The sequence below is a fragment of the Chiloscyllium punctatum genome, chromosome 19 (assembly GCF_047496795.1).
Source record: "Chiloscyllium punctatum isolate Juve2018m chromosome 19, sChiPun1.3, whole genome shotgun sequence".
In the NCBI taxonomy this organism is placed as follows: domain Eukaryota; kingdom Metazoa; phylum Chordata; class Chondrichthyes; order Orectolobiformes; family Hemiscylliidae; genus Chiloscyllium; species Chiloscyllium punctatum.
In genome coordinates this window covers 88,907,074-88,921,001 of record NC_092757.1, presented here as the reverse complement: position 1 = coordinate 88,921,001, position 13,928 = coordinate 88,907,074, and the positions used below count along the sequence as shown (strand labels likewise).

General features: G+C 43.4%; 1 protein-coding gene across 2 annotated transcripts in view; it reads right to left on the bottom strand.

The window, feature by feature from the left end:
* Positions 1-9,274, bottom strand: part of cltcb (clathrin, heavy chain b (Hc)) — a 62,724-nt gene extending 53,450 nt beyond the window's left edge. For both annotated transcript variants that reach the window (XM_072590016.1, XM_072590017.1), the window contains exons 1-2: positions 9,162-9,274; positions 8,894-9,061 (exon numbers count right to left, since the gene is read on the bottom strand). In XM_072590016.1, coding sequence (XP_072446117.1) covers positions 8,894-8,935 — 42 coding nt within the window. In that variant the 5' untranslated portion in view covers positions 8,936-9,061; positions 9,162-9,274. The remainder of the gene's footprint in view (positions 1-8,893; positions 9,062-9,161) is intronic.
* Between the last annotated feature and the right edge of the window lie 4,654 nt (positions 9,275-13,928).

The window sequence follows — 13,928 nt, the reverse complement described above, 5'->3', positions numbered from 1 at the left end:
ATAGAGAACAGACTCAAATATAGATGGGCAAAGCCTTTAAAGGATATGAATTTCAAAAACTTGACACCTGGATAAAGTTAGAGAAAAATTCCTCTAGTCAGAGAAGCTACATGGAATGGGGATTAAGTCTCCTGCCTCCCCTATTTGGCAAATTTGTAGTAATTGCTGCAAACAGATCAATCTACAATATTGACCAAGGCAAAAAAGCTCAGTTGTTAATAATGCTTAAAGACAATGCTGCAAAGCTGTAGAATATACAATGAATAGTTAAACTGGCCTACGCAAGAGTACTAACTATTGTACAGCACTCATCACAAGAAAGGCCTGGTTAGTCCCAGATTAAAGTAGTTAGTTAAGCTGTCAAAACTTCATTGTCACCTTTAGATTCAGATTGCACTGAAATGAAGCACTTCTTGATGGAGCTGAAAATGTGTTGCTGGAAAAGCACAGCAGGTCAGGTAGCATCCAAGGAGCAGGGGAATTGATGTTTTGGGCATGAGCCCTTCTTCAAGAATGAGGAAAGTGTGCCAAGCAGGCTAAGATAAAAAAGTAGGATTGGAAATACAATAGGTGAAAGGAGGTCAAGGTGAGGGTGATAGGCCAGAGAGGTCACAAAGATGATTGCACATTAGGAAGGTGGTGCAGAGTTCAAGGGTTGGGACTGAGACCAGGTTTTTTTTTGGGGGGGGTGGTAAAGAAAGGTGTGGGTGCAAGTTTTACATTTCTTGCGGTTGCAGGGTGTGGAGGTGGGTGGACCTGACAAGAGAGTCAGAGGGAGTGGTCTTTTCAGAATACTGATGGGGAGGGGAGGGAAATATATCCCTGGTGGGGTCTGTTTGGAGGTGGCAGCAATGACAGATGATATGATGTATATGGAGGTTGGTGGGGTGGTAGGTGAAGACCAGTGGGGTTCTGTCCTGGTGTGATTGGAGGGGCAGAGCTCAAGGGCAGAGGAGTGGGAAGTGAAGGAGATGCAGTGGAAAGCATCAATCATGTCGGGGGGGGGGGGGGGGGAATTGCAGTCTTTGAAGAAGGAGGCCATCTGGGTTGGAACTAGTCCTCCTGGGAGATGTGGCAGAGATGAAGGAATTGGGAACAGGGGGCAGGGTGGGAGGAGGTGTAGTCAAGGTAGCTGTGGGAGTCGGTCAGTTTATAGCAAGTGTCCGTGTTGATTTGGTCGCCAGAGATAGAAATGGAGAGTACTGGAAGAGCACAGCAACGAGCAGCGAAATCAACGTTTCGGGCAAAAGCCCTTCATCAGGAATAAAGGCAGTGAGCCTGCAGCATGGAGAGATAAGCTAGAGGAGGGTGGCGGTGGGGAGAGAGTAGCATAGAGTACAATAGGTGAGTGGGGGAGGAGATGAAGGTGATAGGTCAAGGAGGAGAGGGTGGAGTGGATAGGTGGAAAAGAAGATAGGCAGGTCAGACAAGTCAAGGAGACAGTAAGTGAGCTGGAAGTTTGAAACTAGGATGAGGTGGGGGAAGGGGAAATGAGGAAGCTGTTGAAGTCCACATTGATGCCCTGGGGTTGAAGTGTTCCGAGGCGGAAGATGAGGCGTTCTTCCTCCAGGCGTCTGGTGGTGAGGGAGCAGCGGTGAAGGAGGCCCAGGACCTCCATGCCCTCGGCAGAGTGGGAGGGGGAGTTGAAATGTTGGGCCACAGGGCAGTTTGGTTGATTGGTGCAGGTGTCTCGGAGATGTTCCCTAAAGTGCTCTGCTAGGAGGCACCCAGTCTCCCCAATATAGAGGAGACCACATCGGGAGCAACGGATACAATAAATGATATTAGTGGATGTGCAGGTAAAACTTTGATGGATGTGGAAGGCTCCTTTAGGGCCTTGGATAGAGGTGAGGGAGGAGGTGTGGGCACAGGTTTTACAGTTCCTGCAGTGGAAGGGGAAAGTGCCAGAATGGGAGGGTGGGTCGTAGGGGGGTGTGGACCTGACCAGGTAGTCACAGAGGGAACGGTCTTTGCGGAAGGCGGAAAGGGGTGGTGGGGTCTTTTTGGAGGTGGCGGAAATGTCGGTGGATGATTTGGTTGATGTGAAGGTTTGTAGGGTGGAAGGTGAGCACCAGGGGCGTTCTGTCCTTATTACGGTTGGAGGGGTGGGGTCTGAGGGCGGAGGTGCAGGATGTGGACGAGATGCGTTGGAGGGCATCTTTAACCACATGGGAAGGGAAATTGCGGTCTCTAAAGAAGGAGGCCATCTGGTGTGTCCTATGGTGGACATAGTCCTCCTGGGAGCAGATATGGCGGAGGCGGAGGAATTGGGAATACGGGATGGCATTTTTGCAAGAGATAGGGTGGGAAGAGGTGTAATCCAGGTAGCTATGGGAGTCAGTGGGTTTGTAAAAAATGTCGGTGTCAAGTCAGTCGTCACTAATGGAGATGGAGGGGTCCAGGAAGGGGAGCGAGGTGTCAGAGATAGTCCAGGTAAATTTAAGGTCAGGGTGGAATGTGTTGGTGAAGTTGATGAATTGCTCAACCTCCTCGCGGGAGCACGAGGTGGCGCCAATGCAGTCATCAATGTAGCGGAGGAAGAGGTGGGGAGTGGGTAGAAATGGAGAGGTCTAGGAAGGGGAGGGAGGAGTCTGAATCAGTCCAGATATGAGGTTGGGGTGGAAGGTGTTGGTAAAGTGGATGAACTGTTCAACCTCCTTGTGAGCGCAAAAACTGCCAACTTTCCCCCATACATTCCCTCTTTCTCCTCCCCTCCTTTTTACTTCCCTCCAAGGGATCCTTCCATATCTGCCACAAATTCATCTGCACCTCCACACATTTACTGCATCTGCCGCACCCGATGTGGCCTCCTCTATATTGGGGAGACAAGCCACCCACTTGCGGAATGCTTGAGAACACCTCAGACACCCAGACCAACCAACCCAACCACCCAATGGCTCAACACTTCAACTCCCCCTCTCACTCCAAGGAGATGTCCTTGGACTCCATTGCCAGACCATAGCAACATGACAGCTGGAGGAAGAATACCTCATCTGCCTAGGAACCCTCCAACCAAAGGAATGAGGTCATTTCTCCTCCCCTGACTGCCACCACCCCCCCAAACTGGTCTCAGTCCCAACCCTCAAACTCAGCACCACCTTCTTAACCTGCAATCTTCTTTACCTCCCTGCCCCCATCTCAGCCTATCACCTTAACCTCCTTCCACCTATCACATTTCCAATACCCTCTCCCCCTACCTTCTATCTTAGCCTGCTGGGCACACTTTCCTCATTTCTGAGGGGCTCATGCCTGAAACATCAATTGTCCTGCTCCTTGGATGCTGCCTGACCTGCTGCACTTTTCCAGCAACACTTTCAGCTCTGATCGCCAGCATCTGCAGTCCTCACTTTAATTCTAGATTGAGCACTACTCATTGCTTTTTGATCAAGATGCAAAATTTGCCTTAAATAGACAACTGACCCAATGATAACCTGGAGTGCAGTAGAGTCCTACTGGCATACATGGGCATTTATTATCCAAATAGAAAGACCATGGCTTGCAAAAATTGGATAGATTCCCCAAATGCCTACACTTCAAAAGAATCTTTAATCAACTAAAGTCCTTCAGTTATGGACTGCATAGAATTTTCCCTTAGTCTTCAAGGGAAAATGCACCAAGACCATTAAGGGGCTACTTTAAAAACAAAACCATACCCAATGGCAGATATTAGTCAGTATATTCATAAAAAGTTAGCTACAGTAATTCATGACAGAGGGGTTCAGGCACTAGAAACCTTAAAGGGAAAGGCCCTTGGCAGATCTCTACTAATGAGGTGATGTCTATGTATTTTACTTGACCAAACAAGATTGTCCTATTTCACTTTAAAGTTAAAAAGTAATTAGATTTCAAAGGACTAATCTCCAATAGTATACAATCAAGCTTAAGGAATAGAAACCATGGATTTTCTGGTCAAGTGTGGCAATTTAAGAATAAAAGTTCAGGATAGTCAGTCAAAAACGCCAAACCCAACAAGTGTTTTTTTACATGATGCATCTTTCCTTTGAGGAAAAAAGTTGTGCACAGTTTACCATTTTCCTGAAGATTACTTCTATCAGCAAAAAGTGTACACTTCACTCAGTTCCAGGAAGGATGCAAAACTGCTGTTTAAAGCACCAAAACTGCAACAGGAAGCCAATCACTGGTCTTTGATGCAGACTTTAATCTAGCGCATTAGGAAACCAACAAGGTTTTAAGGTGCTTTCAACTCCTTCACTATGCACCTAAACACTTAGCATGCCATTGATGAGCCTCTGGCCTTGCTGACAGCAACTGAAGCAACAAATGGCTGAAGTCTCATAGCCCTGGTAAGTACAAGACAAATAGTTTAGGATATTAACTGCAGGCCAAATGCAAGTTATGCATATTAACCTGGTCTGGCAGCACCCAACAGGTAGGTCACTAATAATTTTAGTAATTAATGTCAGATGCTACAGATTGGTGGTTTCAATATTTCTAGAATTTGATTGTTGAATCCAGTTGAAGATTTTGGCATCTATTTAAAAAGTTTATTGATGAATCTTTAAAAGATTTCCTGCAGAGTATAGGCAAAATTGAAGTTACTCTTCCAACTCCAACTCCCTCAAATTCACATTTCTAGCTAGCCTGACTCCACCTATCAACTGGTGAGTGAAATCTCACTAGTGCTTTTTACTTGCATACATACCTAGTCCTAACTCAATTCTCAGGCTGGCAGGTCTAAAGACTAAAGGAATTTATTCAGTGTGGACATTCTTGGCAGGCCCTTCATTTAAAGCCCAACCTTTGAGAAATGGATGAGAAATGTCACAAAGAGTGAGGCTAGTGACAAGGAGGAGGTTTCTAGTCAAGATATTGACTGACCTGGACAGTCATTTGCAGCTGGAGGCATTGCTGTGCATTAGCTGCTCACTTCTAGATGTTAGAAGTCGTGATCAGACTAGTACTGTCCAAGGCGTCAATCTGCAGTAGCATGTTGTGCATCAGGAGGGGTATGTTTAGAGATGTGCTGCCAATTATATTAGCCCAGATGTAAAGAGTAAAAAAATGATTCTACATTCAAGTGAGTTGACGAGTTACTCTGTTCCTAGTTTAAGGATGTGGTTTCTGATCATAGTAACCTCCAGGATTTTGATTGTAGGGGCCTCAATAGCACAGAGGTCAAGGGTAGCGATGAAATATTTCAATGTGAATTTGCTAATTAGAAAAAGGTGGCAGCACTGCAGCTGTACTTAGTTACAGCAATTTTGAGGTTCACTGCCTCTACTTTTCAGACCATTCACCCAAATATCTTGGTGTTTCAATCTAAAGGTAACCACCTTCGGAAATTTGCTGTTACTTCACTGTCAAAAATTCTGGCATTTCCTCCTTAGCACTGCACTTGTACCTACAGCATAGACAGCAGTTCAAGAAAGCAAATCAAGGGCAACAAGAGACATGCAAAAAGTGTGGCCAGCCAGTACAGGGCAACAAGGTAGCTCAGTTGTTCGCACAGCTACCCTAGCACCATAAACTTGGTCCATTCAAGCCTCAGGCAAGTAGAGTCTGACATTTCCTGTCTGCAAGGGTTTCCTTCAGGAGCTCTAGTTCCTTCCTACAGTCCAAGAGGTGTGCAGGTTAGGTGGACTGGCCATGATAAATTACCCATTGTGTCCACATATGTGTAGGTTAGGTTGGTTAGCCATGGGAAATGCAGGGTTGCAGGATGGGTCAGGTCAGAGAGAGATACTCTTTGGAGGATCAGTGTGGGCTGATGGCCTGCTTCCACATTGTTAGGGATTCTATGATTCAGTGATGTCCAGTGATAAAAATTGCTATCTCAACCTGTTGAGGGCATTTTAAGTCAACCTACAGACAGAAGCTTGAGTCAACAACGTTTATTTTCATAATTACAAAAAGAGTAAAACACCATAGACTGCAATGATCAGGCTGAACAACTAGTGGAGAAAAACAGTCTTTATACTGAAGTGTTGTGTCTAAAAAAGCTTTTTAGACTAAAAACGACTGCACTAAAATCTTGGTGAGGACTGTCAAGCATTTCCTCACATCCAATTGTGGAATGTTAGACCTACTGCTACAAAAGAAACATGAACTATACAATTTGAGAAGGGAAATTTGGAAGGAGTATGCAGGCAGCTGAACTTATCTGCATTAGATTAAGCCTACATAGTGCCTCAGTTCAAAGAAAAAGGGAACTTCTTTAGATCAATTGAACCCCCAATGTTATTTTAAAAATCCATTAGCTGCCAAGAGAACTGCCACAACTTCAGATAAATGGTTAGCACTTTATATTGGCACTGAGCTATTGGTAAATACTACAGCCAGTAAGGAGCCAAAATAAAGCACACAGCTGGAAACAATGCTGCAATTGTATTTGCAGTCATTAAAAAAAACTAGCTTCTGTGCCAGACACCTACCGGAAGTAGATGGGTTTGACAAGCCAGCTTTCTGGTTTCAGATCAGCTCTCTATTCAATGAGAACACTTCAACTGAGATATTCAGAAGTTGCAAGTAGGACTGCTACATTAACCAATGGGTTTCAATACTCAGTTCCAAAGGAGATTTTTAATTTCAAGCCACTACATTTGATAAGTTACATTTGACTTTGGCTTGCAAGGAACAAACGAAAGCCTGAGTATGCCTGCAACTGTTCAAGCTTCTAGGACTGGATTGTTTGCAATGCCATTTGCCCCAGAGATGACTTTCTGATAAGCTATTTGTCGACAAAAATAACCCATTTCTAGCTCTAAAATATCACTTTTAGCCTGCTTTTATCAGCAAACTTGGTAAAGATTTGTAGCTCGGGTGCTCGTTGTTGTGGTTCTGTTCACAGAGCTGGGAATTTGTCTTGCAAACGTTTTGTCCCCCGTCTAGGTGACATCCTCAGTGCTTGGGAGCCAACATTGACTTGGACCCAATATACCGGCCACTATAGCGGACAGCTTGAACTGACAACCAGAAGTGGCAGAGACAGGCCAGTATAAATGCCAGAGGAAACAGCACAGAAGCACTTTACTGGAGGCTCCCAAGCACTGGAGGATGTCACCTAGACAGGGGACGAAACATCTGCAACACAAATTCCCAGCTCGGCGAGCAGAACCACAACAAACTTGGTAACTTGCCTCACATACTCAAGTACATAAAGCCAGTCAAAAATTCTGTAGCTTACATCCTTGCTCACAAGGTCTACACAGCTACATTAATCTAACTGGGACTAATGTTTTACTTACAGCCCAAAAGGCTGAACTCAAAGACAAACCAGCTCTGAAAGGTTATTGGTACTGACATGATTTAGAAGCCAAGTTCTCATGTGGAAGCGATTTCAGTTGGAAAGGCATCATTTAAATTGCAAATTGTCACAGGACTAGATATACACTACATTAATTCAAATTATCCACTGAATTGCAAAGTTTTCAAAGTTTGGAGATACAAGTATAGGTATTGAACCTTTTGCATTGATACCTTGTCAGGTGTTATCTAGCATCTGGTCAAGTTTTAACCACCTGTACAGGGGCCTAACAGGACATTGCTAACAATGAGGAAAAAAGTGAACAGCAATCCATCTGCAACCCTACACCTTAGAATGACAAGTTCAAATATTTGGGTCCCTAGTCAGACCAATAGCTTTACAGTGGCACAGGAAAATAGTGATTTAGCATCAGGAAAAGATAGGTTGACATGTCTACATATTTCAGACTAGTGCTTTGTACAGATTTATAAATTTTGCCCACACCTATTTGTTTCTAAAATTAGGAAACCATGTGACAACAAACACTTCAGCCCTACTTGAAGTGAAAGATCAACCTGATCATTGGTGTAGCAATGATAGCTATGGCAAACCTTGACTTTTCACATTCCAAGCTCTTTACATCATCAACCCAAGTAACACCCAGTTAGATTTGTTAATAACTCTACAAGTAACTCAGGAAAAAAAATGAAACCTTAGTGTTAAAGCTTCAGTTTTGTGAAGGGTGCTACACAGGTTAAGTTAGCAATTGAAGAATTCATCCACCAACACCAATTGTGAACACTAAAAGGTAATGTTGAGAAATTTCAAATTTGTTGCACCAATTAAAAATTGGTGTAGACTACTCCATTTAACAAACCAACACATCTATAAGTTTATCAAGCAGAATAACTTCAAATTAAAGGGCTGAACTGTCACAACTATTTTGTAATCACAGCTAGACAAAAGTTTACAAAGCAAAGTTGCAACTAGTTTTAAGATATAACTCATTTCCCAATAAAATACATAAATATTGGGAACAAAATCAATGCATTTGTTTATAGTGCAAAATCATTTTTAAAATGCAGGTTCGTTGAAAAGCTATTCAAATTCTAAACAGGTGATCTCAGACTAAAGACGGACAATCATTGTTAGGGTGAAAAACTTCATATGGGTAGCAGTAGGAATGTTTACACGAGCGACTCCAACGTAATTCAGGGCCTGAAATCTATTTTAGAAGCATAAGATGTGCATAGTATTTCTTGTGCCACCAGGAAGGTATAGCTTTAAACCAGGGCGGGGGTTAGAGGAAACAAGATATTGGTTGGAAAAAAAATTGTGCGAACACTAACATATTTCCTCATACGAGTGACATTGTGAAACGGTGCCACGGTGTAATCCCAAGGTTGAACTAAATAGTTCAAAAGGAGAAAAATGTTCAAGAACACGGGGGATACAGCGCAAGGGAAGCAAATCAGGGATTAAGAATAACCTAGAGCCAGACAGAAGGGAGGGAGGTGGGGTCGAAGATTACAAGCGGGAGTGCCCGAGAGGCTGTACGTGGGTGGAGGGGATGACATTTACCCAGGACTCGGGCTGAAAGAAAGGCCTAGATTGCGGGAAGGAAAGGTGACGATTTGAAACAGTTAAAGTAATCGATTAGTGAATTAACTAAATTGACGAGTTTATTACCTGCAGGTGCTCCTGGAAGCGGATAGGCAGAATCTGAGCCATGTCGACAGACGACGCTGGCTCTCGCCGAGTCAAAGAGCAGGCAAAAAAAAAAATTCTCCGGCGAGAGAAGAACGCAGCGACGCAAAAAAAATAATGAGACCAAGGGATAGAGATGTGTGTAAAAATCTGAAAAATAAAATAAATACGATACAACATCGAATGACATCAACTCCCGCGGGTTCTGCCAGCAAGGGGCAGCCACTTCTTTAACCATCCAGACACCCACCTGAAGCAGCTACTGCTCCTGTCCCCCTCCTCCTGCAGCCTCCCTTTTATAAACCGTCGACGGGGCCCCGAGCCGCAGCGGGAGCCGCAATGGCGGAAAACCGGAAACGGCGGAGCACTACCTTCTCCCCACCCCCGCCCGGTGACCCGCCCCTCCACCCACACCATCGGATCACTGGGGTGACGTCACACCCCAAGGAAAACACGAACAATCCCCACCCTATCCCACCTCATCGATTATTACAATCAAATAAAGACAAAGCTCGTCTTTCCGGTGCACCCTCCTTCCGGGTTTGACTGGCAATTGGAATTGGGTTGGCGGGGTAGTGGGACTATTTTCGGTCGTCGGAGGTGTTTTGGGGGGGGGGTCACATCACTGGCACATGACTAAACATCACTTCCGCCAGGGCTTCCGGGTCCCTTCACCTCTCTCTTTCAGCTGCTCATTCATTGCATAGGCAGGTCCTGCTATACCTGCAGTGATGGAGGGAATGTAGCTGTCTTCTCTCTTAAAGGGGGTGGGTGGTCAGTTTGTTTTTTTGGAGATTTTCTTATTCTTGGAATAAAATTAGTGCATTCCCAAAAATATGTGCATGGGTATGTGTGATATATAGGTTCACTACAAATAAATCAAAGATTTTATCTTTCATCTTCCAGCCTTTAATTTTTGGAACAGAGAGCATTTCATGGAATGGTGAAGTCACTTAATGATTTGAAGTTGCCAGTGTTGGACTGGGGTGGACAAAGCTTAAAAAAATCACACCTGACGTAGCTACCTGATGATGGGGCAGCGCTCTGAAAGCTTGTACTTTCAAATAAACCTGTTGGACTGTAACCTGGTGTGTGATTTTTAACAGTCACTTAAGGTACAAGGGAGGCTGTTTAGTCCATTCTGACCCTCTCTGAGCAATTCAGTCTCGTTCCTCCACTTTAGCTGCATAACTGGCAAGTTTATTTCCTTCAAATTCCCCCATCCAATTTCCTAGAAGGAACAAATCAGTTTAGCAATAAAAAAAGGTAACATTTGGAAACTGGAGTACCATTTTGAGGAGTACAAGTTCGTCAAGTGTGTCTCATTTGCCAGTTTAACTGGTTTTGTTTTCTTGGAAGTCAATGTGCATCAGTTAAAGACTACCAGAATGGTTTGGAACATTGAGTTGAGACCGCATCTATGATCTTACTGATTGGCAGACCATGCTTGAGATCTGAATGATTAATTCTGCTACTAATTTGTATGGTCAGATTTAGTATGCTATATGTAGCCACGCTGAAATGGCCTTTTGCTGTAGAGAAAGAGAAATTGAGTTAACATTAAATTAAATGATCAGTTTTCAAGCTCTGTAGTGTATGGTTCCTAGCTCTAGATGACATATTCTGGGAGATTTCATGACTACCAACCTTCCACTACCCCTTGACCAGATCTCTTCCATTGGTCATTCAGTATGTCAATCATTACACAAGGCATTTTCCCAAAACGTTTACTGTGTCCCGCTATTGACTTTTGAATGTCTGGTCATGATTACACTGAGGCAAGTGATTAAGGCTTGCACCAGAAGTACAGTGTCTTAGAGGGCCAAGATTTTAGTATGGAATGCTAGAGTTTAAGGTCTATACAAAAGTAACGCAGTGGGTGGAAATCAGAAAGCCATCCTAATAAATCTGACATCATGAGGGCTGCCCCATCTCCCCTGATCTGTGCATTGGATAGAACCGTTTTGCCAAGTCAATCAGAAAGAATGCAAAAACAAGAAGGGTGACCATCCAAGTAGTGGAGGCACAAAGGTCAAAGCTTTCTGTAGGTAGACAATGTCACCATCTTCTGCTCAGATCCACTGACAGTGAGAAAGGGTGATTAACATCTGTGGCCGGTTTGAACCTGTTTCAGGAGGCAACACAAATCAAGCAAAGAGCAAGGCCATGTTTTTTGGGAACTGAGCCAACCAATCTTTGCTGGAATATGGTTCAGAGGGGCCAGGGTATGTGCTAAAACTGGAAGGAAGAAGTAGTCATTGTCAAACAAGATATGATTACGTAGGAATGATGCTCCCTCTCCATTGCAGGGTAAGAACCCAATCATCAGGCACTCTCAGTGTTGCAGATCTGGCCCATTCCTCACTCCTGTGCCACAATGGTCACCTGACATATTTTCCACTTTATCTGGAGGTTGAAGAAGGACCATGACCCCAGAGACACACTGTATGAATCCCTAGATAGAAGGGGGCAAGATATATACAACATCACCTTCATCCTGATGGCCACCCTTCCAGGTGCCTGCATTCAGCTGTGTATCGACCGTTCATATGCAAACACAAATGTTTGCAGGTTCTACCTATCCCTTGGTGTTATAAAGGATGGGTCTATCTACGCTTTTGTAGAACACTGCAGCTAGATGGACTATGCCATATCACCTGTTCCTAATGAAGGGCTTTTACCTGAAACGTCGATTTTCCTGCTCCTTGGATGCTGCCTGACCTGCTATACTTTTCCAGCACCACTCTAATTTTGACTCTAACATCCAGCATCTGCAGTACCCACGTCCACCTATCCCATATCACGTATCCCTCATGGATAAGTTTAAACAAAACAAAAGTGCATCAGGAAGTAGTCTTCACATAACAGCATCTCAACCTTGTGGCAAAGGGAGATGGTGGATCCCATCAGGATTCCCCCTACGCTGTATGTTGTTGTTGAGGTGTCTATGGTGGAGCAGTCACTATTGTTCACCTCCTTATGGAATGTGTCTTGGCAAATGAGGTCTGGAGAGAGTTTATCCCAAGCAGCTTCATCACTCAGGATTCTACTGTATGGGTTGTTCCCAGTGATCGTCACCAAAACAAATATCTATCGGGGCTAGAGGATGATCAACTCAGTGAAAGATGAAGAGTCATCTAAACTCAAAATATTAGCTTGCTCTCTCTCCATGGATGATGTCTGACCCGCTGTGATCTCCAACATTTGTTGTTTTCAATATGGATTCCAACATTTACTCCGGTGCATTGAAAGATGCTCTGCCTGAAATTTGCCAGTCTTCCAGCTCAAAAACCTGTCTTCAGTCAAGTGATGTAAACTGGCACACTCCAAGACCCATGACTGTACTGAGCATTGTACTAAAGCTTAGGGCAGCCACTGCAGAAGAGCAGTAGAGAACAGTTGCTATTTAAAGCTTTTCAACCATTGTACAATGAGGACTGGAAACTATTGAACTCCTCAGGTTCAATATCCAACAAAGGATTATACATTTTGAATATCAATGGTAATGACATTGTTTTGAGGCACCTCAGCATGGAACATGGGTGTATGCAGAAAAGTTTGTTTTTATTACACTTTCTGTGATTTCCAATTTAAAATGTTTTGATCTTGGGCTGTACACCTTACATGGAATATATTTGTAAATATTTAGACTGTTTCAATCACATTGAGTGGAACATGGTATATGCAGACATATTGAATTTTATTGCAGATTCTGTAATATCCAAGTTGAAAAGTTTTATCATGTAATTTTACAAATTTATGAACAAATTATATTTTTGAAAAATAAATTACAGCTCATTGTGTAACCATTAATGGAGGGCATGGTGGCACTTGGTGAACACTGCTGCCTCACAACAGGGACCCAGGTTCGATTCAAGCCTTGGGTGATTGTCTCTGTGGAGTTTGTACACTTTTCCAATCCTGAATGAGTCTAAATTTTCTTTCGGTCTAAATTTTCTCCAGTCAGTTAGGAGGCTGAAGACATTGGCTTTGACACCAGCCGCAAATTGTTTACTAGCCACTGATTCCACCCGCCTCGCTCTCCACTGTCTCAGTTTGAATCAGGCCACACAAAACTTGGTGTCCTATTTGATCCTGAATGCAGGGCAGTAGAGGTAGGCAATAAATACTGCTCTTGACAGTGAAACCCACATCCCATGAAAATTGACCCCATATCATCTCTGTTATGAAGATTGTCAGCTCCCATCATCAGTCTTCTCCCCTGCTTCAGTCCCATCTGTTGCAGCTGTCATTTTTATTTGTATTTTTGGTATCACTTAATCAGCCTTTCATTACACCCTGAAAGAATTTGGCAGGATAGAACGGCTGTAGAGTCAAGGAAATTGTACCTTTACTTTGTATAGTTACTGCTACTCTACGTTTCAAAAGTATCCCCCTACATTGAGGTGATGAAATGCAGGCTGGGTGACTGCTTTGCAGAACAATTACGTTCTCTCTGCAAAGACTGTATTATAGTCTAAGCTTTGCATCTTACAGATGTCCTTTACGAATGTTCATTATTAACATCCTAGATATGTGCTTCTCTTAATCCATCTGCACAATTTTGAATACTATAAAAATACAACAGTGTATAAGAGTGTAGGTGATGTATCCATTACCGATAATCTAACCTTTTTTATGTAAACCTATTGCATTGACCAGAGTGATTCTCCCACTTTGTATCTGACATTTGCCACTTCACCAGATGAAACCTGAATTTAAATTCCATATTTCATGTGGTACCACTGCACTAGTCAACTTCCTTCCAATGAAAGCCCAACTAAAGATTTCTATAGAAAACCAGATTCTTTCTTCTGCAGAATCTGGTGCTTATCATCAACCGATTAATATATTAATCAATATTCAGCAGCATGTCTGGACTGGAGGCCTATAAGCAGCAATGTGCTGCAAGGATCGGTGCAGGGTCCAACGCATTTTGTCATGTATATAAGTTATTTGGATGAGAATATAGGAGGAATGATTAGTAAGTTTTCAGATGACACCAAAATTCATGATG